Raw genomic sequence first — 27,151 nt, 5'->3', positions numbered from 1 at the left:
ATCAATCAACATTTTTTTTAAATTAGTGATTTGATGTTTTTTAAATTAAAATTTAATTTTTATAAATAAAATGAATATTTAATAGAAATATTTTAACTCTTAATATATTAATTTAATATAAATATAATTTAATTTTAATTTATTGAATTGAGAATACATATTTTTATAATTAAAAAAAACTTTTTTCTGAAAAAGAGACATTTAAAAATATTATATATATATATTTTATAATTTTTTGAACAAGACTATAACATTCACAATAAGGGAAATTAAAAAAAAGCAACCTAACATTCGCTGTAGGGATCCATGATGTGATACTTCCAAACAAAAACATAGTGGAGGAAAAATCCACCGATTGGTTTGTGGTGACTAGCTAGCCCGGCAGGCCTAATCAACCGCCCCTTTTATTCATCTTCTCTTTTTCTTCAAGTACTCTTGAAAGGAACAGAGGGTGTCAAAGGCAGCTAAGAATCCATGGAAGACTCACAGAAGAGCTTGCAGGAGAGTTTACTACCAGAACAGATAGAAGACAAAGCACAAGTTTCAGCTTTTTTAACTTGGGATGTGTTCACCGAAGAAGGGAAGAAACTATTTTACATAGCAGGTCCCATGGTGACTGTAACTCTATCTCTCTACTTGATAAACGTAATATCGATGATGATGGTGGGTCACCTTGGTGAACTTGCTCTCTCCAGCAGCGCCATAGCCATCTCTCTCTCTGCTGTTACTGGCTTCAGTCTCATGGTAATTAAGTATCCATTTTTAACTTTTTTGCCATATTTTTTTGCTTCAGTACTGCTAATTTCTAGCTTCACTTGAATGAATGCATGGCTATATACAAATATCCATGAACTTTCTGCTTTCTCTGAATCATTGTGTAGATTCAATCATTTCGCAAGCACTGAAAAACCCTGAACTTAGAATCCTCATTCAAGTGAATGCTGCTTCTTGGTGTATACTTAGTAGAGAATTCCTTCTTTATACATAGCAATTCAGTCCAACACTCTTTCTAAAATTTTGATCTTGTTTATATCATATGCATGGCCAAAACAGTGTGGAATGGCGAGTGGACTTGAAACTCTGTGTGGGCAAGCTTATGGAGCAGAGCAATATCGAAAACTTGGAAGCCAAACTTACAGTGCAATCTTCTCTCTAATCTTAGTGGCTTTTGCTGTTTCTATTATATGGTTCAATATGGAAAAGCTGCTGTTATTACTCGGCCAGGATCCCTTAATTGCTCATGAAGCTGGTAAATTCACAAGCATGCTGGTCCCTGCTCTCTTTGCTTATGCAATTTTTCAGCCGCTCACAAAATATTTTCAAACACAGAGCTTAACCATTCCCATGCTCATAAGCTCTTGTGTTACTCTTTGTTTACACATACCCTTGTGTTGGACACTGGTATTCAAGTCTGGATTAAGAAATCTTGGAGGGGCATTAGCTATCAGTGTTTCCCATTGGTTGAATGTTATTTTTCTTGCATCTTACATGACATTTTCTCCTGCCTGTTCCAAAACCCGTGTTCCAATTTCTATGGAGCTGTTCCATGGAATTGGGGAGTTCTTTCGCTTCGCCCTTCCTTCTGCTGTAATGATCTGGTAAATTCATTATCATTTTCTTTTCTGACCCTAGTAGCATTGAAGTTTGATGAATATTAAAGTTTGTTTTTATTGATTGTAGCCTGCAATGGTGGTCATATGAGTTGGTAATATTGTTGTCAGGGCTCTTACCAAACCCACAACTGGAGACTTCTGTCCTGTCTATATGGTAAGTTCTGTTACGCGAGATATCATCTTATTGCAATCTCAAATAAATAATAAAATAAAATAAAATAAAATAATTCTGTATATATGTTTGATCAAATTTAATAATATGTTATTTTGTAAACAGTCTCACAACAATTGCAACTCTCTATTCATTTCCATATGGGCTAAGTGCTGCAGTGAGGTTTGCTCCACTATTTGTACACTTTTTTTTCTTCTCTTTAGTGGCAGGATCTATATTATGAAATTTTTTAATAGAAAAAAAAAATTAAGAGAATCCAATCAATGCAGCACTAGAGTCTCCAATGAATTAGGAGCTGGGAAACCACGAGTGGCACGCACCGCTGTCTGCTGTCTGATGTTTATCACAGCTGCAGAGCTGATTCTGGTGAGCGGAACTCTCTTCGTTAGCCGCCATGTATTTGGCTACAGTTTCAGCAGCGACAAAGAAGTGGTGGACGCTGTATCATCCATGGCTCCTCTGGTTTGTCTGTCTGTAATAATAGATGGATTACAGGGCGTTTTTTCAGGTTTCTCTATCAACTTCTTGAAATTATAATAATAAATGAGCTTCAGCGAATAAAGGGATGTAAATAGTTTTGTTTGTTGATGAGTTTCAGGTGTAGCTAGGGGCTGTGGCTGGCAGCACATAGGAGCTTATGTCAATCTTGCATCTTTATATCTGTGTGGAGTTCCAGCTGCAGCAATACTAGGATTTTGGTTGCAGCTTAAAGGAAGAGGCCTTTGGATTGGAATAAATATTGGGGCCCTTTTGCAAACTCTACTGCTTTCTTTAGTAATTATTTATACAGATTGGGAAAAACAGGTGTGGAGTTCTTCCATTTCTTCAGCTTTTTTGTTTGGAAACTAATTAATAGAGAAAAGAAAAAAAGAAATTGATGTTCGTCATTTCTTGATATATATATTGCAGGCAAGGAAGGCAAGAGAAAGGATATTTCATGGAAGATCTTCAGTAGAAAATCTTCTAATATGAATCAGCATATTAGCAAATCGTATTTTGTTGTTAGTTTGTAAGAAACTATTTTGCTTCTAATAACGACGCTATTAATTGTTTTAGTAATAGATAGCTGATTAGGTAGTGGTTAATTTGAAAAAGTAACTTTTAAATAATTTTATGATTATTTATAATTAAATAATTTAAAATTTTAAATATTAACTCAAATATAATTAATTTTTCTATATATTTTGTTAAGAGATGAGTCTAATTATATATTATGGATAATACGTCATATTCTATGGTGAACATAATTAAATTGATCAATTACATTAAGTGTGTGTTGATTTTTTTAGTACTTATTTTTGAATTGTATAATTATTTAATTCTTAACATGTTTTTCTATTTTCCAAAACATGTCTTATTCATGAGCTTCTCACATGAATTTATGTTTTGATGGAAAATAACAATATGTTCTAAAGATAAGATAGATGAATTGCATTAAAAATCCTATGAAAAAGCCAATGATTATAATAAAATCCGACTTACATGTATAAGCCCAAGCCAACATCAAGGGAATAGGGCCCAGAAGGAGAGGATCCAAATATACAACCACCTTAAAAACTCTATCCAAATAACTCAGAACTCCCCAACCCGAACTACATAAATAGAGTTGCTTGTCACATAAAAAATCTCACGAGTTACGAAAAAATAAGCCGAAGAGGTTGCGGGGCCGAAATTGGTTGCATACGACAGCCAATTGGTAGACCAACATGCTAATTTTGCATTAGGTAGTTAAAGTTTCGGTGCCGCAAGCTGACAATGGGTTGAGTGAGGTTCAGCCTGGGGTAACGAGGTTCAACGAGTAGGGAAATTGGGACTAGCAGGTGGCCAGGGCGCAAGGTAGGCTAGCATAGAAGTGACACTGGAGGAGTGGCATGGCTGCTGGACATGTTGTTGGGCCACATGGGTAGTGTTAGGCCGCTGGAGGTGAGACCGAGCCCAACAGGAGAATGGCAGGCCGTTGAGTTGAAGAAGGCACGAGCCCAGCACTGAGAAACGAGATTCACTGCTACAGTGAAGGCGTGGCGCAAGATGGGCTTGCGGGAAGTGCAACATGCACAACCTAGCGAGGGGAGTTGGGATATGACGTTGAGTTTGCAAATGTTGTTGCTTCACTTACCATTTGCAGCAGCTGATACATTTACTCGCCGAAGGAACCAGAGTTGGGATATGGTAGTGAGTTGAGCTCGCACAGTAAAGTTAGTGAACCTTTCCTGGCCAAAAGGTCATATTAATTTATCAATTTCATAATATGCACAAGATATTGGAAGGCTTTTTATCATTTTTAATTCTTCTTATACAGACTTCAGATAAAGTCAGAAAAGAAACACCTGCAAACATAATATATAATATGCCATTTAAGCTGAAATAAGAAGCTACAATATGAATTGCATAAGCAATGTGCCATTTGAGCTTGAATAAGAAGCTATAATATGAATTTACCCATAGTGAATAAATTTTAATATACTTCACCTATTTTACCGCAGCTTTGTATCTAACTGAAGATTGGAAATGTTATCTTGGCTTTCGATTAACCTGGCCTCCAAACTGCTTGGTTGGGGATCATATCCAGGTCTTTTACAGTTATTCAAATATCTGTAGAAGTGCCTCCAAATAAAAGAAAGTCACGACAAGCTATTCAGCTTTGTCACTAAGGAAGTCACAACATGCTATTCAGCTTTGTCACTTTGAGCATCTACAATATGGAAGGACAAGGATGCCACCTAGGCAAATTTGGAGGACACATTGTCCTTCAGGACCTTCACACATTACATGATCTATGAATAATGAGACTTGGTTCTCAAAGACAATTAAAAGACAAATAAAATTATTACTGATGATCTGAGATCCAGAAAATAGGGTTTTACAAGGGTTCTGTAAACTTAACAAAAGCTTAGGCTTTTAGGAGTGCAATCCTCCTTTTATCTGTTTTCTTTTGTCTGCTAGTGACGTATAACAAACTGTCTATCATTGGCCACCTGTCCCTGCCATGTTGATTCGGACGTACGAGAATATCATATCCCTACCCCATGCGTAACGGCCTATGATTCTCCCCGGGCGCGAGTGTGGATGGACCCACAAGACAGATGGGTTGATCTCCTTCCTGGTTCCGGGCTGGGCCGGAAGATAAGATTAAAACGAGGCCCAGAGGGGATCCGCTTGAGGGGCTATGAAGGCTGGAACGGCCTGGTTGAGAAATTCAGATGGAGCCCGGTCTCAAGGCTTGAGCGGACTGGACCTGGTTTGCGTGGGAGGCATGAAGGTCTCCAGGTGATAGGCTATTGTAATGGGCCTGGCCCTAGACCGGGGTGAAGAAACCCAGTGGTCATCAATTGCCCCTTTACCTTCTCGTCAGTTATTGTCCGACTGATGAGGGGGTAAATACCGAGAGTAATAATGACCACGCCACCCAATGGACAAAACTGCTCAAAACATCTTTTCGGCTCTTCACTGTTTCAAATTTCATTTCCTGTCAGTCTCCTCAGAACGTTTGCTCTTCTCTGCTCTACTGCTTTCTATACTTTCCTCTGCTCGTCCGCCCTAATCGCTTTTCAGGTACGCCTCTTCTTCTACCATGGATAGTTCTAGTCTTCCCGATGTGGTCAACCTAGAGTCTAGCATCACCTCGTCCAACATTAGGAATTTCATTTCTAGGGAATACCTGGATACCCCTCTTTTTCACATTCGGGCTCCTTACCGGAATGAGAGGATCGTTCTTCCTGATCCTTCTCCCCCTGGCCTAGTTGACCCTCAAAGAGACGTCAGTCTAGTCTTTTTCATCAAGCAGAGGGAGTATGGTTTGTCTTTCCCCTTTTCTCCGTTCTTCAACGAGGTCTTCCGGTATTTCGAGATTACCCCTCGAATGCTAACCCCTAACTCTATTCTTTTCATGTCTTCCTTCGAATCTGTGTGTCTGAGCTGGGGGTTCACTCCCACGGTTCATCTGTTCGTTAGCTTCTTCAGGCTGGTTAAGGCGAGCCAAAAATTTTACTACTTTGCCCCTCGCGGAGGACTGTCCATTTTCACGGGTTATAAGGACTCCATCAAGGGCTGGATAGAGGGATTTTTGGTGGTAGAGTTGAAGAAGCAGACAGGGTTGGCTTGGGAGCTCGATCTCCCCTGGGAGGATGTCTCTCTGGGCTGCAATGACCTGCCCCAGCTTAGCCTTACCGACCAGGTCGGATTCCTTCGACTGACTTCTGTGGAGAAGAAGTATGACGTCGAAAAGTGCTTGTTCACGTCTAACCTTTGGGATATTAAGGGCGCGGGTACCTTATTTCATTTACCTGATTTGTTTTATTTTTTCATTTTTTGTTGAGGATTGCTTCTGACTTGCCACGGTTTTGAATTTTTACAGCTTCCGAGGTGAAAATGGACCAAATCAAACCTCTCAAGAATCTTACACTATCTCGGAAGAGCATGAACACTGCTTTGGATGCCCTCCTGGCTGGGCAATCCGTGGGAGAGGCTACTCAAAAGGTGGCCGAGGCTATATCTTCCAGGACGGTTGGCCGACCTCCTGCCCCAGCTTCTTTCTGGGCCTCAAAGCCGAGCTCCCGAAGCACCATATCTTCCAGGCCATCCAGTCGCAACAGACCGAGCTCGGCCACTCAATCCTCCCAGGCTCCAAAATCTCGACGAGTTTCAGTTCCGAGAACGGAGGGGGCTCCTCAGATCGCTGCCAGGTCAGTTGAGGACGTCGACCTGACGAGAACGGATTTGGCTGTGCCTTCCGAGGGTATTCCTGAGGGGGTGCCTGGGATGCACCCAGCCGGCGTCAGCGCTCCCGAGGGCAAGAAAGAGATCAGCCCGACAGGGGGAGATATTCAAGGGGCCATTACTGAGGTTGCCCCTGTTATTGAGGGAGAAGGGCCCAGTTCGGCCAATGATGAGGTCATGGCGGTGGAGGTCGGGAGTAAGCGTCCTCCTCCTTCTGAAGTGCCTGCCCCCATCCCTAAGAGATCTCGAGCCTCAAGGAAGCCAGCTCCAGCCCTGCCTCCCCTCGAGAAGAAGAAAAAGACTCATGTGGTGCCTCTGCTGTCTGCCCCGGACAATGACATTTTGAATGCAGAGGACATCACTCACCAATCTTCGGCGAGCGTGGTTGCAGAGATACTGCGGGAGAGGATGTTCGGTGGGGTCACAGAAGCTTCAGATCCTCGCTTGCTTGCTCTCTCTGGCCTTTTGGTCAGCTCTACTCGGGAGCAGGCAGCGTTTCGATCTCGTCCTCGGGGAGAGTTGGGGAACATCATCAGGGAGATGCTCCTCATGGTAAGTTGTCTCTTTCGAATCCTACTCATATTTTGGTTTTCTTTGTTTCTTTGTTATGACAGTTTTCTCTTTTTGCTAGGTGACGGGCCTCTTCATGGAGGTGGATGCTCGCGACCATGCTCTCCAGGAGTCCGTGGATCGCCGGGTTGAGGAGGCACGTTTGGAGGAAAACCTGTCTGCCACCAGTGATGCCCGGAGCAATCTAGCCGCGGCTCAAGAGCGTTCCAAGTCCTTACAGGCGGAGCTAACATATGCCTTGGACGCTCTCAAAAGAGCGGACGAAAAGGTAACTGAAGCAGATATTCATTGTAAAGAAGCCCTGAAACAGCTATCTTCACTGTAAGAGGTCCAGAAGGAAAAGGGATGAGATCCGCCACCAGTACGAGGCCCTAAAGGCAGATTCTGAGGCAACCCAGTCTCATCATGCTGCTGTAATGGCTCAAATGGAGGAATCCCTGGCTCGGGTAGTTGTTCTCGAGTAGGAGCTGGCCAAGCAGGCTGAAAATTTTAAAGACTTGACCTTGGAGGCTGAGGCAGCCAAACTTCAGAACCAGTATCTTAGCCAAGAGGTCGAGGCCTTGAAGAAGAGGTGCTCAACTCTGCTCGATGACGCTAAGCTGGCTAAAGACAGGGTTCAGCTGGAGTGTGAAGAACGTCTGAGGGAGTATAAGGAGTCCCCCGAGCTGAAGAAAGAGATCGAGCAGGCCTATGAAGCTCGCCTCTGAAATTAAAAGAGTTCTTCTGAATTTAAAGCCGAGGTAGCTGAGGCCTGCGAGAGGCGACTTGCGGAGTTTAAAGCTTCTGGCGAGATGAAGACAGCCATATGGAATAAAAGCTTCCGCATGTTCGTCTCTAGGTACAACCGGGGCTTAAGGACAGGCAGATACGCTCCCTCCACCCCGTTGGCTGAACTCCGAGCTGCAGAGGAAGACTATGATGGTGAGGAGGTGATTTACGAGGAGGATGATAGACCTCTGCCCAAAGGAACTTCTCGCACTGCAGCTGAGCCTTCTGAGGCAGAACCCGAGCTGGGCCTTAGGGGCAGGAGATCGTACCTTTTGTGGGTACTGGGGGATCTGAGCAGGAGGATGCGGGTCCTCCCATGAGCGGCAATGTAAACAATGTAAATACAGATAGTGTAAATGATAGTGTAGATGATAGTGCCCCTAGGCATGTAAGTCCGTTAAGGACAGTTTTTCCTTCAGTAGAGTAAACTGTGAAATAGGCCGTAATTACTTTTCTCCTTAATGAAATTTAATTTTCTAACTTGTGTTGGTACTTTGAGTTATTTTACTTGTTATTCATTTCTTCTGGCTTCATCAGATAATCTGTTAAAACCTATCAAGTTAGTGCATTAAGGATAAACACTTAAGCCTTATGCCCAGTGATTTTTCTAAGGCCCGTAAACTAATCAGGGCTGGCCATTCAACAAGGGACTTGCCCTCTGACTTATGAATTCCTCTAATCTTGTAAAGGTATTCGTACTTGTGAGTTTTTTCGAACTGGATTTATCTTAAGCACAACAGCCCTTAAGCTATGTATTCACTTAATTTTTCACAGAGTTTAACCATGTTGAGCCTTCCTTCCAAGCTCGGTTCTTTAACAGTTAATTAAGCTCTCAACTTTTGAGTTTTAATGGTTCTCACGAGGGTATCCTCATCTTTCTTTCGTTGCTCCATTGATATGAGCTCGGGTGTATAACCTTCATATAACCAAAGTAAGGAAGATCATGTACCTTTTAAGGTAATGATCAAGTTCAACCTCTTGCTTCAAGTTTTGTTCGAATAGGAATCAAGGCCGGGGCCCTATCTGCTCATGCCATTGGATTTCCTCTTGGATCACATGAGATTTGTTGCCTTCGGTTTGCCTTTGAGCTTTCTGAGCTTGGCTCTCTTTTTGCTTGGTTTTCTGAGTTCGTGTTTTCAGGTCGGCACTTTTGGCCTCTTGTCGTCTTTCATCTGATGATTCAGTTCTCGGGTATTCCCCGGCTAGGTTTTTTGTTGCTTAGATCTTCCTCTAGGTTAGCCGAGCTGGTTTAGTGCCATCAGTCAATTTTTGGGGTCGGTGTCTTACTAGCCTGTAATCCGAGTTCGGATTTAGACTTTTTATATATGCTTTAGTACCTTTTTGAGATCGGCACGACGCTTTGCCTCTTTTGGTTGTCGCGTGAGATTTGAGTCCCTTTCTCTTAGGACCCGAGCTCCTTTGGGAGGTCGGGGTCTAGTTTTGCTCCGGGAGATCTTGGGGATCTCGCTGGCTGTTTTTGCTCCGAGAGATCTCGATGATCTCACCGGCCGTTTTTGCTCCGGGAGATCTCGGGGATCTCACCGGCCGTTTTTGCTCCGGGAGATCTCGGGGATCTCACCGGCCATTTTTGCTCTGGGAGATCTTGGGGATCTCTCCTGGTCTTATACCTTCTTGAGGTCTTCTATAAGGTTTGGGCTCTGTGGCCTTACTTCCGCTTCTGGGCTCTTTAGCCTTGCATGGGATTCAGACTCATTGGCCTTACTGTCGTTTCGTTATCTCAGCCGGTTTTGTGGTGGCGGGGGCACTTTAGGGGCCCGACCACCTACCTCACCGAGGTCTTCTGGGATCTGTTCTTTTCTTTTTCAGAGAGAGTTAATACTCACAGTAATAGAGATAACATTGCTTTGCCAAAAATGGTGTTATTCCCTTCATTCATGTTTTCAGAGTATAAGAATTTTCTTTACAAATATTTTAAGGGAAGTACCTCTTCAGGTGCTAGATATTCCAGGCGTGAGGCTCAGGGTTCCCTGCATATCCTCGATTCGATATACTCCTGGCTTGACTACTTTTGCTATTTTGAACGGGCCCTCCTAGGTCGGTGCCAACTTGCCTACCGCCGCTCTTTTTCCTGTAGCTTCCAGGTTTCTCAGGGCCAGGTCTCCTACCTTCAGGCTTCTTTCCCTGACCCTTTGATTGTAATAACGGGCCGCTCTTTGTTGATAAGCGACAGTTCGGATTTGGGCTTCCTCTCTAACTTCCTCTAGGGCATCAAGGTTACTTCTCAGTTTATCATTATTCGCGTTCTCGTCATTGAACTGGACCCGATGTGTAGGGACTTGTAGCTTGATTGGGACTACGGCCTCAGTGCCAAATGCAAGTGCAAAAGGCGTTTCTTTAGTAGACGACCTGGGGGTAGTTCGGAGTGCCCACAAGATGCTATTGAGTTCTTCTGCCCAGTTTGCCTTTGCCCCATCCAGCCTCTTCTTTAACCCTTGGAGGATAGCTCTGTTGGTGACCTTTGTCTGGCCGTTAGTCTGAGGATGAGCTACCGAGGAGAATTTGTGCCATATGCCCATGTTTGCTGTGAATGCTCTGAAGGCACTACAGTTGAATTGTCTGCCGTTATCTGAGATGAGTACCCTCGTTATTCCAAACCTGCAGATGATATTCCCCCATACAAAATCTATCATCTTGCGGGCTGTGATTGTGGGGATTGCTTCCGCCTCTGGCCATTTTGAGAAGTACTCCACAGCCACTACTAGCATGGGTGATAGATTTAATTATTTTTGCGGTGGAAGCAGTTATGCCGAAATCGATCACCAGTGGTAACATAGGTGGTGGACTTGGCAATTTTTGCGATGGAAGCTGTTTTGCCGAAATCGGGCACCGGTGATAGACTTGACAATTTTTGCGACAAAAACAGTTATGCTGAAATCAGGCACTAATGGTAGCATGGGTGGTGGACTTGGCAATTTTTGTGATGGAAGCAGTTCTGCCGAAATTGGGTACCGATAGTAGGATAGGTGATAGTCTTGTCAATTTTTGCAACGAAAATGATTATGTTGAAATCGGGCATCTATAGCATGGGTGGTGCACTTGGCAATTTTTGCGAAGGAAGCAGTTCTATCGAAATTGGGCACCAGTGATAGCATGGGTGGTGCACTTGGAAATTTTTGTAAGGGAAGCAGTTATGCTGAAATCGGGCACCGATGGTAGCTTGGGTGGTGAATCTGGCAATTTTTGCGAGGGAAGCAGTTATGTCGAAATCGGGCACTGCTGATAGCATGGGTGCTAGATTTGGCAATTTTTGCAACGAAAGCAGTTATGCCTAAATCGGACACCGATGGTAGTATGGGTGGTAAACTTGACAATTTTTATGATGAAAGCAGTTCTGCTGAAATTGAGCACCGGTGGTAGTATAGGTAATAGAATTGGCAATTTTTACGACAGAAGCAGTTATGCCAAAATTGAATATCGGTGATAGCATAGGTGGTAGACTTGGCAACTTTTGCGATGGAAGCAGTTCAATCAAAATCAGGCACTGGTGGTAGCATGGGTGATAGACTTGGTAATTTTTGTGACGAAAGTGTTTATGCCAAAATCGAGCATCGGTGGTAGTATGGGTGGTGGACTTGGCCATTTTTGTGACGGAAGCAGTTTTGTTGAAGTCAAGCATTGGTGGTAGCATGGGTGGTGGACTTGGCAATTTTTGCGATTGAAGCAGTTCTGTCGAAATCGGGCACCGGGAGTAGCATGGGTGATAGACTTGACAATTTTTGTGACATAAGCGTTTATGCCAAAATCAGGCATCGGTGGTAGTATAGGTGGTGGACTTGGCGATTTTTGCGATGGAAGTAGTTCTATCGAAGTCAGGCATTGGTGGTAGCATGGGTGGTGGACTTGACAATTTTTGCGATGGAAGCAGTTCTGCCGGAATCGGGTACCGGGAGTAGCATGGGTGATAGACTTGATAATTTTTGCGATAAAAGTGGTTATATCAAAATCGGACACCGATAGTAGCATGGGTAGTAGATTTCGCAATTTTTATGAGGAAAACAGTTCTATCGAAATTAGGCACCAGTGGTACCATGGGTGATGGACTTGGCAATTTTTGGGAGGAAGCAATTATACTGAAATCGGACACTAGTAGTAGCATTGGTGATGGATTTGACAATTTTTGCGAGTGAACCAATTATGTAGAAATAGGACACCATTGATAACATGGGTGATAAACGCAGTTATGCTAGAATTGGGCACCGATAGTAGCATGAGTGGTGGACTTGACAATTTTTACGATGGAAGCACTTCTAACGCAATCGGGCACCGATGGTAGTATGGGTGATAGGCTTGATAATTTTTATGACAAAAGCAGTTATGCTGAAATCAAACATCAGTGGTAGCATGGGTGATAGAATAGACAATTCTTGCGATGGAAGTAGTTTTGTCAAAATCGGGCACCGGAGGTAGCATAGGTGATATACTTGATAATTTTTGCGACGGAAGCGATTATATCGAAATTGGGTGTCAGTGGTAACATGGGTGGTGGACTTGGTGATTTTTATGACGGAAGGTGTTCTGCCGAGATCGGGTACCGGTGGTAGCATGGATGGTGGATTTGGCAATTTTACGATATAACCAGTTCTGTCGAAACTGGGTACCAGTAGTAGCATGAGTAATAAACTTGATAATTTTTGCGACATAAGCAATTATACCGAAATCGGGCACCGGTGGTAGCATAGGCGGTAGACTTGACAATTTTTGCGATAGAAGTAGTTCTGCCGAAATTGGGCACCGGTGGTAGCATGGGTAATAGACTTAGTAAATTTTACGACGGAAGCAGTTATGTCGAATTCGAGCACCGATGATAACATGGATAGTAGACTTGGCAATTTTTACGATAAAAGCAATTCTGCAAAGTCGGGCACTAATAGTAGCATTGGTGATAGACTTGATAATTTTTATAACGGAAGCAGCTATGCTGAAATCGAGCATCGGTGGTAGCATGCGTGATGGACTTGACAATTATTGCAATGGAAGGAGTTCTGCCGAAATTGAGCATCAGTGGTAAAATAAGTGATAGAATTGACAATTTTTGCGACGAAAGCAGTTATGCCAAAATCGGGCAATGATGATAACATGGATAGTGGACTTGGCAATTTTTGTGACGGAAGCAGTTTTTCCCAAATTGAGCACAGGTGGTAGCATGGGTGATAGACTTAGCAATTTTTGGTAATTTTTGCGTCGAAAGTGGTTATGCCGAAATCGGACACCAGTGATAGTATGGGTGATAGACTTGACAATTTTGCAACAGAAGCGGTTATGTCGAAACCAGGCACCGGTGATAGCATGGGTGAAAGTCTTAGCAATTTTTGTGACAGAAGCGGTTATGTCGAAATCGGGCACCGACGATAGCATGGGTGGTAGACTTGACAACTTTTTGTGATGAAATGAGTTCTGCCGAAATCGGATACCAATGGTAGCATAGATAGTAGACTTGACAATTTTTGCAATAGAAGCAGTTCTGTCAAAATTGGGTACCGGTAGTAGCTTGTGTGATGGACTTAATAACTTTTACAATAAAAGCAATTCTGCCAAAATTGGACACCAGTAATAGAATGGGTGATAGATTTAGCCATTTTTGCGACAAAAGCAATTCTGCCGAAATTAGACACTGGTTATAGCACAGGTAATAGACTTGGCAATTTTTTACGACGGAAGCAATTCTACCAAAATTATAGCTCCGATGGTAATTTGGGTAGTGGACTTATCAATTTTTGTGATGTAACAGTTCTACCGACTTGGGTACCAGTGATAGTATGGATAGTGGATTTGACAATTTTTGCTTCTATCGAAATCCGGCAGCGTTGATAGCATGAGCGATAGACTTGAATATTCTTGCAAGGGAAGCAGTTCTATCGAAATCAGACATTGATGATAGCAGTTGTAATAGAGGCTCGCAGAAGAGTGTGAGTGCTGGATCATGTTGGGAGCGAATAGGGCATGCGGGCGCTGAAGAAGCTTTAATTGATTATAAATGGATTAAGTATTCGGTTTTAAAATTACAGAGATCGATCCGTCAATTACACTAAAAATGAGAGAGTAAAGTGTAATTTACCCATAAATAAATAAACGCATAGACAAGTTTACAAAATGGTCAATAGTTAATTGCTAATTTTTAGAGCGCAAAAACTCTGGAAAGTAAACGATGTCGTTTTCAATTGGGTGTGTGGCTGTGTAGTTAAGGACGAATTTGCTGGCGTCTCTATTTCAGTAACTCATTTCTCATCATAAACCCCAAAATCCCTGAAGCCAGAAGCCAAAAGCCAAAACCCAAAAGCAGTTAGCAGAAGAGCGAGGGATGGGGAAAGCGGATAAAGAGCGACTGAATCAAACTCTTAATTCACACCTCAACACCATTCATGAGACTTTCCAGGTTATCTAATTCAGAGCTGTGAATCGATACATCTAAACTCACATCTGTTTACAAATTTTATTGTGATTATTTTTTTGGGTAGAAAATTTATCTAAATTTAGTTGGTTTTATTTGGGTTTTCTTGGGTAGTTGTTGGATAAGGCACCAGCTGCATCACTGGATAAAGTGAGCTGGGTAGATGTTGTGAAAATGGGTGACCAGGTCTCCAAGCAAGCTACTATTGGTACAGTATATCTCCTTTCTAACCTGTGCACTTATTTTTTTTTTATGCTTTCATGTGATTCTCCTGTTTTGGTTATGTTCTGAATCCGTTTTTGTGTTTTTGTTACTTGGGCATCTTTCTATTTAGGAGTATACTATGGAAATGAATTTGAAGTTTTTTTTTGAAAAAAAATTATTAGAAAAAATATGTACCCTTTGTTTGGCATGGGAAAAATAATTCTTTTGAATTCTTATAAAATCATAAAGATAAAAAATTTTAAATTATAAATAATTTAATTCTTTCCTTAAAAGAAGAGAATTGTTAGAAAGCCAAATGTTTTATTCCAAACGGAGGGATAAGTATTTCATCCATCAAATTCAAGTAACACAAATAAACCAGGGAGGATATTACCCCACTTCGGAAGACCAGACTAAGAACATGAACTCCTATCAAAACAACTGGATCATTTGCAAACCAAAACAGACATTTCTTCAAAGCAGCTGAACAGGTTTTGGATCACATCTGGCCTAATCTAGGAAGTAGGATCTAATTGCAAATGACAATGCAAATAGCATGAACCATAGGAATGGAATGCACTACCAAGATCCTGTAAAGGAAAAATCAACCACTGCAAATCAGTTTCTATCTACTATACATTGATCCTACAAAACAGAACCAACACCCCACACTAGATGGAGATAACATAAAAACTCTATACGTGTTGGAGGGGACATAGACCTCCAAGATGAGGTAGGAAACCTCCAGATGTAAGAACAACAAACAAGAAAACCATACAAAATAATGCTAGATCTGGAAACTATTTCAAAGAAGAAAAAGGTAAAAGAAAAACAAATAAAGGAGAAGATGAAAAAAAAACACAATGATCAACAAAAGGGGAGAGGGTTCCACTGGCCAAAATGACCGGTACCACCCTTCCATGTTCCAATGTATGGATTCTTCAAGTTTTCCAGGATGCAAATACTGTATCAAGATCATTATTCATCTTCTCTTTTTGTGAACATCATATGCTTGGTTTCTATTCAGAATAGTTTTTCAATGCTGTTCATTTTTATGCTTTTCAAATTAGGAGAATGACGCACACAAAAAAGGGAGTACCAATAGGTTTTTTTTTGTGCCCCCCACATCATCCATATCTATCACATGAAAATGAGATTTAAACCAGTTCGTTTGTTTTTCCCTGGAGGAAGCAATAGCTGCCCATTTTTTGTCTGATTTCTATGTAGCATGATGTCTCAAATTCAACAAATCGATTAGTTTACTGATTCTGCAACGCACTATGCAGTTGGAATGCTTTGGACTGGGGAAAAACCAGAATTGAAAGCAGTTGAGGAGAACATGGCTACATACTTCAATACACTGCAGGGTTTCCTGTTGCTTTCTCATGGAAGCAGAGTGGGCGCAGGCCCTACTCTTTCTTCCTGTATCCATGCTTCTGTCAAGCAAGTTGTTGATTGCAGCTTTAAGTTGATGATGGAAACTGTAGCTTCATATGGTAATCTCTCCCTCTCATGTATGCCCATATCTTTGAAATCATATGCGCCCCATACTGCCCAGGTATAGCAAAGAAACAAACACACGCTAATTGGATATTCATGAAGCAATCTGATTGTTGGCAATCTTTCCGAAATCGATGCTTTTTCTGAAAAACAAAAGAAGAAAATTCTTAACACTTGTCAAGAAACAAGGTGATAGTGTCAACCTAAGTTGCACTGGCATTGGAATGTATTAAACTAATAAACTGTGAAATATACACACGCCACAAATCACCCCTATTTATATACAAGGATTTTGACTGGGTCAGACAATATACATGCATGATCCCAGTTTGGAAATATAAGAGAATTTATTGTCTTCAAACTTGAAGAATCAACATGAACCAAGAAAAGATGAATAGAATCTAGTCTCATAAAATCAGGCTTTTTGCTCAACAAAGGTAAAATTTTTAAACCCTGGTTCTCAGACCATGGCGAAATTGAAATTTATAGTGGAGTTTTTTTTTTTTTTTTTTTTTTTTTAAAAAAAAAAAGTCAACTACACACTTTATAATTGCAGTAGTTGATAAATCAAAAAAATATTAAAAAATAAAAAAAATATATCTTACTATTATATATATATATATGTATATATATTAAAAGTTGGTTGATTTATACTATGGTTCTTGAAAGTTTAATAAAATTTACCATTTAATCTATGCTTTTTAAATAATAAATAATTCAATTCTTAAAATTTTATTTTATTAATAAAATACACAGTTTCTAAAATTTACTATTAGTCATGCCACAAACTCTAATTCTCTCAGTTTTCAATATGTATTAAAATATTTTATAGCAATTTTATATTAAATATTTTTCTCTGCTGTATAAACCCAAAATCTTTAAGCCTTAAATTTTTTAATTTTCTATTTATATCAAGGTATTTATATCAGTTTTATATTAAATTTTTTCTTCACTTAGTAATCTCTTAATCTTTAATTTATTAATTTTTTTATTTATGTCAAGATATTTTATTGTAGACTTATATTAATAATTTTTCCAACACTATTAAAATAATAATTGTTTTAATAAATTTATATAAATTTTTTTAAATATAAGAGCTAAATTATTATAAAAAAAAAATTCAAACGACTAAATTATTAGTTCAACAATAAATTTTAATGAAATAATTATTCTGTTAACAAAATAAAATTCTTTCACATATTATGACAATATTCTATTAAATTTTTTTTATCATGTTAATATAAACAATTTAATTGTAGTGTTTGTATTAATTTTTTTATCTTATTAATATAAATAATTTAATTTAAGTGTTTATATATTATTTTTATTTCATATATCTGTTTATTGCAAATATATTGTAAAAAATTATATAAATTTTATAAAAAATAATTTGTGAGTTGTATTAAATTTACTTACTTTAATAGAGCTAGGAAAATATTTAACTCGACTATGATAAAATATCTTGATATATATAAGAGATTAGAAAATTTAGAGGTTAAAGGTGTGGGGCTTATATAGTGAAAAAAATTTTAATATAAGACAGTTATAAAATATATTAACATATATTAAAAATTAAGAAAATTGAGGTTATGGGTTCATAATTTACTTATTTTTTTTATGATTAATAGTAAATTTTAAAAAATGTATATTTTATTAATAAAATAAAAATTTAAGAATTGAATTATTTGCTATTTAAAAGGTATGGATTAAATTATAAATTTTATTAAACTTTCAAGGGTCATAAGGTAAATAAACTTTCAATATATATATATATATATATAATACCTTACTGCACATATAGTGTCCGGTAAGGTATATTTTTTTTGTTTTTTAAAAATTATTTTTTTGTATTTATCAACTACCGCACTTTATAGTTGATTTTTTTTTTTTTAAATTTTCAATTTCGCTTTGGGCTGAGAAAATATTTTTGCCATTGGGTTTAAGAATTTTTTTAATTTTTTTTTACCTTTATTGGGTAAAAAGCTCCATAAAATCAGCTATAATTCTTACAAGCAATGTGAGGAGCATTTAAGACAGCCAATTATTGTGTCATATGTCCATTATGGATCCCAAAAATGAACATGGACATTTTGAAATCGGAAAACAGAGGCAATTTTGGATTAAAAAAGTAATAAACTTCCTAGCTCAAAATTGGAAGTAATTTTGCATATATATGAACTTTTCTTTAGTTAGCCATTTGACAAAATCCAATTATTTTAGTTTCATTTTATAAAGCGAGGCTTGTTATGATATCACTCAAATCATCTTACACATCATCTAAATACGCTAGGCTATCATGGAATTTATGCCAATCAAAACAATTTGATTTATATTTTGTTTGCTTTCCCCTTAACAAATGCAGGATCTCGCAATAAAGACTTAAAACTTGAAGTCACTCAGTTAGTTGGTCCTGTATGGGAAGCATGTTCTTCTCTTAAGAAGACTCCTGCCACAAATATCACAGCAATTGGACGTGCAATGACACAAGTTGCAGTTTCAGTGAAGGATGTTCTTCGTGAGTTGAAGGAGCTCAAGCCGGCTTCCACCAGTCTGACGGATGAGGCTTCTGATGATGGTGTTCCTACAGCAGCAAGCGGGGTCCAAGATGATGATAATTTGAGTCTCGACGAACTAGGCAATGACTTATCACCTGAAGAGATGAAAGTTGCTCAATCAGCAATCAGGGTCGTGTTTGAGACAACTGTTGTCATAAAGGAACTTATTCGTACGATCACTGGTATGCTTAAGCAGGAAAAACCTGACGATGGTGGCAGTTTTGTGGATTCCTTGGAGAAGTTATTAAATCTGTGTCGAGGAATCAGTGTACATATTGATGAGCTTGGAGCATGTCTTTATCCCCCACAAGAAGTTATCGCCATAAAGGCAGCTTTGGAGGGATTATCCCATATCATCAGTGAAATGCTGGCTGTGGTAGAAAGCTTCAAAACCTCTTCGGCGACCTTCTCACAGGCATGCAGTGGCTTGAGGAGTTCAATAACACAAATGGAATCTGAACTAGAGAACTCCTGTACAACTGATATAGAAGCCAAAATGCACAATGTTACCGTCAGCGATTACAGAGAGGGGGAGGTGATGGGTGCTGATCCATAGTTGTTATTGATCATTTATACATGTTCCTGTGTGCATTATCATATCCATAGACTATTCATATGTTATTGTTATTCCCATCAAACAATTGCAGTAAAAAAAGAAAAAGACAATAACACCAAGTTGTTTTTTTTTTTTTTTAAATGCTTTTTTAGCATTTAAAGTCGTTAGGAATGCATTACAAGAGGGGAGGTGTCACTGTCCTTGAGTGATCACGGTTCAATCTGTCAAGAATCGGCTTAGATCCGTATGGCCTTAGTCCAAGAACTAAGTCAGCCCCTTCTTAGCATTGTAGTTCAGCAAATAGGAACTACAGTAAAAAAGATACTAATAGAAGCTAAGTATGGAGAGGAAGTTAATTGATCCAATGGAGCAATGTTGCAAAAGATGGAAGGAAGGAATAAAACTTGTATTACTTACAAGTGGGATGTACAAGGGGTGGGTTTTGGTTAGCTTAGAGAGTTTTTACATATGTGTGCAAATGTGTACAAATGAATACAAATGGGGATATTTATAGGTTACAAGCTCACCTAAGTAGTGGTGTAGGGAGAAGTTTTAGAATTTTTAAAAATAAGGAAAATAGCAAATAAATGGGAGCCACATAAAATTAGTGATAAATTGTAGACAATGTAGGTCCCACAGAAAAATTCTACTTGCTTCTCCTTCCAATCGACAGAAAACGATAAGGAAGTTGCCTTCACTCCCTTCTAGCTTCTGCACCAGACTCCCCCAATAGCTTCTAGAAAATTGGCAAGTTTAGCTTTTGCACAAGCTGGGCGTGCATCTTCCTTGCTTCTGCTTAAGCGCCCAGCAGCCCAGTCCGGTCCAAAATCTTGTCCAGTGCCGAGCCAAAATTGGCCCCCAACATCTCCTAGGTGGTACTGTAGCGCCCCACATCTCCTAGGTGATACTGTAGCGCCCCAATTGGCTTCTGCCTAGTTCCCACCCCAACTAAACCTCGTGCCTACGAGGATTCTCGCCCATCGAACCTCACTTGGCAGTTCATAGACTTGCAGTCATTCTCCCTTGCAGTCTTGCAGCTTCAGCCGAGCTTCGTAGCCTGTCTTGCTAGTGCCAATGCCCAATTGGATCTTGTCCGCCTCTAATGGGCCTCCTTCCTTCGCAAAAAGTCTTGGATTTGCGGGAGCAATTGTGAAGGCTGTAACATTCTCTTTCAGCTATTTCGGCGATGTTCTAGCCGCGCCTTGCCAATATGATAGAATCTCATCCTCATTTTGCTAGAGGTTGCCAGTATGATACAAATGGTTGCCCCTTCTTGGTACCACCCTATGAGAAATTATCTCTTTTACTCTATTAGCATGAGTGGTTGCTACAGATGTTGGTGCTCTCTTGGATTCCCCCCTTGTTGGTTCTTCCTCATCTTGATAATATGGCTTCAACAAACTCACATGGAAGATGGGGTGAGTTTCAATGTGGGGAGGAAGCTTGAGTTTGTAAGCTACCTTCCCAACCTTACAAACTTTCTTCTCCATCAGAAAGGGTCCTTCATACCTTTTCAATAAAGCTTTGTAAATCAGGCTGTAGTTGTTCACTGTGTGGGGCAACAACTTGACTAGCACCAAGTCCCCTTCCTTAAACTCTACATTTTGTTGATTCACATAAGCCCACTTCTTCATCTTTTTGGAGGCTTTGCTAAGGAGAGTCTTTGCAAATTCGCCTTTCTCATTCCATCCTTTAGCAAATTTATAGGCACTTGGACTCTTTCCTCCATACCTCCTAGTTAAAGTAGGATGTAACGACCCGGAAACCGGACCGCTACCGGCGCTAGGATCCAGATCGGCTTAAGGCCGCCGGGAACCGTAGCAAGCCTAACATACATGCTTGAAAACCTGTTTAATCCCATACATGATCAACAATTACATAAAAATTTAAAACTTTCTCATTTATTCATTCGTTCGTTCATTCATTCATTTGTTCATTCATTCATTCTTTCACTCATTCATTCATTCATTCATTCATTCATTCATTCATTCACCAAACTTAACCTGTGCATGCACAAATCATAACATAAAACCTCTCACTGGAGTCCTCATCAAATACTCCAATGGGGTACCATAACATACATTAAGCTTGGTTTACATAATCATCATTAAATATTTAAGATCATGTACTAAAAAGGGATTGACAACATACTATGGTCAAGCACAACTCTAAACTTCCATAAGCATCATTACATTACATTTCTAAACTATACTTTTACATTACATCATATTCATGTCAACATCTATATCTATTACATAAAACATGATATTACTCCTGCTGACCTCCTGGTCTACCCTGTACCTAAAAACCTGGAGGTTAAAGGAGAGGGGTGAGCTATAAAGCCCAGTGAGCAGAATAAATAAACATTCAATTTAAATTTCATGCTTTCATGAAATGCAACACATCACAAACAAATCACATCAAGGATGGACTTGTCACCAATAGTCCTCTACATAGTCCAATCGTGCCATGGGCGTAGAATGGGCCTCACTGGTCTTTCTCTTAACATAACATAGCATAACATAACATTCCATAGTGTCAGGGGCGTAGAATGGGTCTCACTGGTCTTTCTCTTAACATAGTGTCAGGGGCGTAGAATGAGCCTCACTGGCTATCCGTACCGTATCATCATCATACCATAACATACGAGGACTAAAGGGTCATCCAACATCCATCCACATCATCATCAAGTTATGCAATGCAATATATTCGTGAATTCTAATGCAAACAACCTAGTATATCTCATGGCATACGTGATGCATGTATCATGCTCAAAGTTTATTTATTTGCTTGGAAACATAAAGAGTTATTCCACTCACCTCTGGCTGAAGCTCTAATGATTCTGAAGCAGCTATCTCACTGCTGAGGTCCTTGGTTCCTCGGGTCCGAACCTACACAGGTGGACTCAAATGAGGGACCAAACATCCATGAACATGACTCTAGAATACTCCCCAAAAACCCCCTAAAACACCTTAAAACAATCACATAAATCATGCAAAGGAAGGCTGAACAGGGCACTTTCAGCGGCAGGTTCGGCGGCCGAAAGTCCCTCCAGAGCCGAAAGTCATGCACCTTCGGCGGCACTTTCGGCGGCCGAAAGGTTCCCTTCAGAGACGAAACTCATGCATGTTCGGCGGCACCTTCGGCGGCCAAAACTCCCTTCCAGAGCCGAAAGTCCACTTTCGGGGGTAGGGTTTGGCAGCCGAAAGTTGGCCTCCACAGGCAGGTTCGGCGGCCGAAAGAGCCTTCGGCTGCCGAACCTGAGTTCTTCCAAAGGGCAGAACTCAGCCTCTTTCATGCACAAAAATCTCTCAATCCATTCACACATGCATTTACCTAGTCTACAACATGCAAACTCAAGCCAACAAGCACATAGGGGTTTCAAACTAACTTAAACCCCAACGAAAACACATCAAACAATCCACATTGCTCATAAGCATAACATAAATCCATAAACTCAACAATAACCTAAACATGCATTTCTACCCCATAGATCTTCATAAAACTTGTTTAAAACATACAAGGAGAGTTGGATCTAAGCTTACCTCTTGGAGATTGAGAGGAAGAACGATCCTAGCTTGGAGATGGGGAGAAATCGACTCTTTGGTCTCCAAGCTTCAAAACTTGCTCTTTTACTCAAATATCTTCAAACCAAGTGAAAACTCATAAGAAAATCATGAAGATTCGAAGGAAGAAGCTCAAAATCGATGAGGGACGGCAGAGAACTCACCTTGGCCGAAAACGGGGAGAAAAGCTCACCCGTTCGGACATGGGGACCCCTTTATAGGTGGCTGGCCAGGCCACTTTCGGGGGCCTAACGTGCCTCCGCATGCATGCCATGTTCGGCGGCCGAACATAAGGTTCGGATGCCGAACCTGGACTTCCCTCACTCATGCCTTCGGGGGCCTAAAGCACTCCCGAAATGCATGCATGTTCGGCAGCCGAACTTGAGGTTCGGCGGCCGAACCTGGGTCTTCCTCCAAAGCTATTTTCATACAAAACTCATTTCCTTTCTTGCTTAAAACCATAAAATACATTAAAACATTTTATAAAAACATGGTTTTACCCTTCTAGAGGTTTCCGACATCCGAGATTCCACCGGACGGTAGGAATTCCGATACCGGAGTCTAACCGGGTATTACATAGGAGGAGTCAAAGGTTGTTGGTTCGTAGCTATTTCTGAAGGGCTTGCGCCCATGGATTCACTTTTTTGCAAGTAGTAGGAAAATTGAGCAATATCAAGTAAGTGAATCTAATTTTTTGGTTAGCACTTACATAATGATGAAGGTACATCTCCAAGAGGGCATTGATCCATTTGGTTTGTTCATCGGTTTGAGAATGGAAACTGGTTGAGAAATTAAGCTCTGTGCCCATTATCTTGAATAACTCCATCCAGAACCTTCTAGTGAACCTTGGATCTCGATCACTTACAATAGTCCTTGGAAGGCTATAATATTCTACCACGCTTTGGAAGAATGCCTTGGCTGCATCCTCAACATTAAAAGAGATAGGCATAGGTATGAAAATGGCGTATTTGCTGAACATATCAACCACCACCATGATATTTCCATAACCCTCCACCTTCGACAAACCAATGATAAAATCCATCGAGATTGATTCCCATGGCCTCCCGGGAATAGGCAATGGCTCTAACAGTCCCATAAGATTCCTTTGCTCACCCTTGTCCTGTTGGCAAACAAGGCAAGTTTTGACATAATGCTCAATGTCATCCCACATTCTCGACCAGTAGTATGCACGCTCCGCCAATGCTTGCATGCACGCAATCCCTAGATGACCATCCCACAGTGCATCATGGCACTCATGGATAATTTCCTTATGCAGTTCTGCTCAATTCGGCACATGTAAGCACCCATTTACAGTGCGCAAGACATCCTCATCTGCTACAAAACTCTAGAACCTGCCAGCCCGTGCCAACGCCAACAACTACCTAGCCTATGCATCAAAATCCATCACCTGCCTCACACCCTCCTCCAGCGGTAAATTGGGTTGGCTTGTGGCAGCCAATTCTGCCTTGTGGCTAATAACATCTGCAATGAGGTTCACTTTTCTTGGCTTGTAGTCAATGATAAAATTGAACTCCATAAGAAATACTTGTCATCTAGCCTGCTTCGGGGAGAGCTTTTTTTGCGTGAAGAAGTAGCTTGTGGCCACATTATCCATTTTCACTACGAACTTGCTCCCGAGCAAATAATATCTCCAAGTGCGAAGACAATGCACCTCCACCATCATTTCTTTTTCTTGAACTGTATACTTCCTTTCGGTCTTATTCAATTTTCTGCTTTCATAAGCCATGGGGTGTCCACATTGCATCAATACCCCGCTTATAGCATTTGTGTGTACTTCGAACGACTTCCCATAATTCGGAAGCACCAGGAATGGCTCTTCAGTGATTGCTTGTTTCAACTCTTTAAATGCGTGCTGGCACCACACATCCCACTCCCATTGCCGGTCTTTCTTCAAAAGGTCAATTAGGAGAGCTGCAATAGCTGAATAGCCTCGGATGAACCTCCAATAGTAATTGGCAAGGCCTAAGAAAGACCTCACTTCCGTAACTTTTTTTGGCACCTCCCGATCCCGTATGGCCTTCACTTTAGCCTCATCAATCTAGATTTTCCCATCTCCAATGATATGACCAAGGAATGACACCTCTTTTTGAGCAAATTCATACTTCTCCTTTACATATAGTTGATTTTCTCGCAACACTTAAAAAACTTGTTTCAAATGCTCAAGGTGCTCTTGCAAAATTTTACTATAAACATAATATCGTTAAGGTAAACCACAACAAACTTATCGAGAAATTGATGGAACACCTTGTTCATTAGCGTGCAAAAAGTAGTTGTTGCATTAGTAAGCCCAAAAAGCATAACAAGAAACTCAAAGGAGCCATATCTTATCACACATACGGTCTTTGGTTCATCACCCTCGACAATTCTCACTTGGTAGTATCCTTACCTCAAGTCAAGCTTTGAAAACCACCGAGCTTCCCCTAAATGATTAAACAAGTCAGCTATAATAGGAATAAGATATTTATTTTTCACCGTTACCTTGTTAAGCGTATAGTAGTCAATGCACATTCGAAGTGAGCCATCCTTCTTTTTTAAAAAGATCATCGGTGCTCCATATGGTGCCTGTAAAGGTTGTATGAAACCGGCCTCTAGCAACTCCTTTAATTGCTTCCTCAATTCCTCCAATTCCGGAGGAGCAAATTTATAAGGGACCCTCGATGGTGGATTGGCTTCAGGCTCCAGCTCTATCACATGATCTACTTCCCTTCTTGGAGACAACTTCTTCGGCAATTCCGAAGGCATAACATCACTATACTCATCAAGCACTTGTAACACTTCCTCAGGCACATTAAGGAACTGTCCTTCACCTTCTTCCTTTAAAGCGATAAGGTAAGTGTGCTCTCCATGTCTAACTCCTTTGGCCAATTGCATTGCCAAGAGCACATTGGCATGGTTGCCCTTACTCCTTGTCAATGGAATAGTACATATATTCCCTTTGTTCATAATACACATAGAATTCACATATGGAATAGGAATAACATGCACACCATCTAAAAATTCCATACCTAACACACAAGCATAATCATCCATAGGCACAATAGAAAAGTCAAGGTTACCATGCCACTCACCAATTTTGATAGGCACCTCACGAGCAATAGCATGGATCATGTTAGGCTTTGAATTCACGACCTTCAACCATGCTAAGGTCTTATCATACTTGATCCCAAGCTTGTTTGCCTCTTCAAGCTTTATGAAGTTGTTGGAAGCCTCAGTATCCACTAATGCCTGCAACTTTTGAAGTTGTTTACATTCACAAAGAGTTGCCCCTTCTTCACCTTCGGAGGATCTTGCTTACACAAGGCAACTGCAAGTTGCAAGGATTCCATACTAGCTTCTTCACCCTTTTTGCTACCCGCTTCTTTCTCCTCCATAAGAGCAAAAAGTTTATTACTTTGAACACTCTCGAGCTCTCTGTGGGCCTTCACATAAGAAACACTTGATTGGAGGCCTATCACCACTTTTATTTTCGGGCTTCTTGAACTTGAAACCCCTTTCCTTTCTCTTCCTGTTCTTAGAACCTCCAGCCTTCCCTTGTGAGCCTTCCTCACCTTCTTTGGACTTGTAAGGCTTGACCTTCCCCTTATCTAGCCTCTTAAACTCCACAAGAGACTCGACTATTAAAATTATCATGGCCAAGTCTTGTGCACCCCTACGTTGCACCTCCAACCTTACACAATTTTGGAGCCCATCCATGAAGGTAAAGAGGGCCTCACTGTCGGATTAGTCTGGAATCTCCAACAACACCTCCGATAATTCTTTTACATATTCTTGGATACTTCCCCGTTGTGTGAGCCTCCTTAGTTTAGCTCTAGCCTCATGGGCAGCATTATCCGGATAAAATTGTTTCCTTAACTCCTTTTTGAAATATTCCCAATTAGCAATAATATATGCACCATTCTTAATATCGGCATGGCGTCTCCTCCACCAAACCGATGTTGTGTCCATAAGAAACAAAGTAGCATTGTCTACTTTAAGGGCTTCATCGACTATATCAATAGCCTTAAAATATTGCTTTATTCCCCAAATAAAATTATCTATCTCCCTTGCATTCGTAGATCCCTTGAACATACTAGGCTTAGGAATTTCTATTCTAGAGGAAGTAGCAAACATACCTGCGGGCGTAGAAGATGTCCACGTAACTCCTTGCGCTACTACCCATTTAAGCACCACAACTTCATCCATGACTTCTTTCATCTTCGTAAGCACCCTATCCAACTCCTTTCACAAGTATCTATTTTCCTCCTTTACGGCAGCAAGCTCTTCTGCCATTGCATGTTTCATGGTCTCGCTTTCCCCGGCTAATTTATCATTGAGAGCCCCTTGCACCTCATCCCAAACTCCTCATCAGACCTATCGAGCTCCTCCACGTGTGCCTCGAGCTCTTCCAGCTTGTCATCGCCATCTATGAGCTTTAGCTCAATTTTGGCCAGACGAGTATCAACATCGCCGAACTCGTCCCTTGCACGAGATGGTTCATGCGACTTCCCCCTGCGGATCTTCT

General features: G+C 40.7%; 2 protein-coding genes across 2 annotated transcripts; both read left to right on the top strand.

The window, feature by feature from the left end:
- The first annotated feature begins 291 nt into the window (after window positions 1-291).
- Window positions 292-2,846, top strand: LOC110631064 (protein DETOXIFICATION 12). Its single transcript, XM_021778774.2, has 7 exons — window positions 292-744; window positions 1,054-1,598; window positions 1,681-1,767; window positions 1,891-1,947; window positions 2,055-2,293; window positions 2,384-2,589; window positions 2,695-2,846. The coding sequence occupies exons 1-7, from the start codon at window positions 475-477 to the stop codon at window positions 2,755-2,757; spliced, it is 1,467 nt and encodes a 488-aa protein (XP_021634466.1). The 5' UTR covers window positions 292-474; the 3' UTR covers window positions 2,758-2,846.
- Window positions 2,847-14,062: 11,216 nt separating this feature from the next.
- LOC110630879 lies at window positions 14,063-19,199 on the top strand. The gene is made up of 4 exons (XM_021778511.2): window positions 14,063-14,233; window positions 14,363-14,456; window positions 15,739-15,948; window positions 18,315-19,199. The coding sequence occupies exons 1-4, from the start codon at window positions 14,159-14,161 to the stop codon at window positions 19,061-19,063; spliced, it is 1,128 nt and encodes a 375-aa protein (XP_021634203.1). The 5' UTR covers window positions 14,063-14,158; the 3' UTR covers window positions 19,064-19,199.
- The last annotated feature ends 7,952 nt before the right edge of the window (window positions 19,200-27,151 follow it).

This window comes from Manihot esculenta, chromosome 14 (genome assembly GCF_001659605.2).
Source record: "Manihot esculenta cultivar AM560-2 chromosome 14, M.esculenta_v8, whole genome shotgun sequence".
Lineage (NCBI taxonomy): Eukaryota > Viridiplantae > Streptophyta > Magnoliopsida > Malpighiales > Euphorbiaceae > Manihot > Manihot esculenta.
The sequence above is the reverse complement of the archived record's forward strand: the minus strand, read 5'-3'. Positions and strand labels throughout refer to the sequence as shown.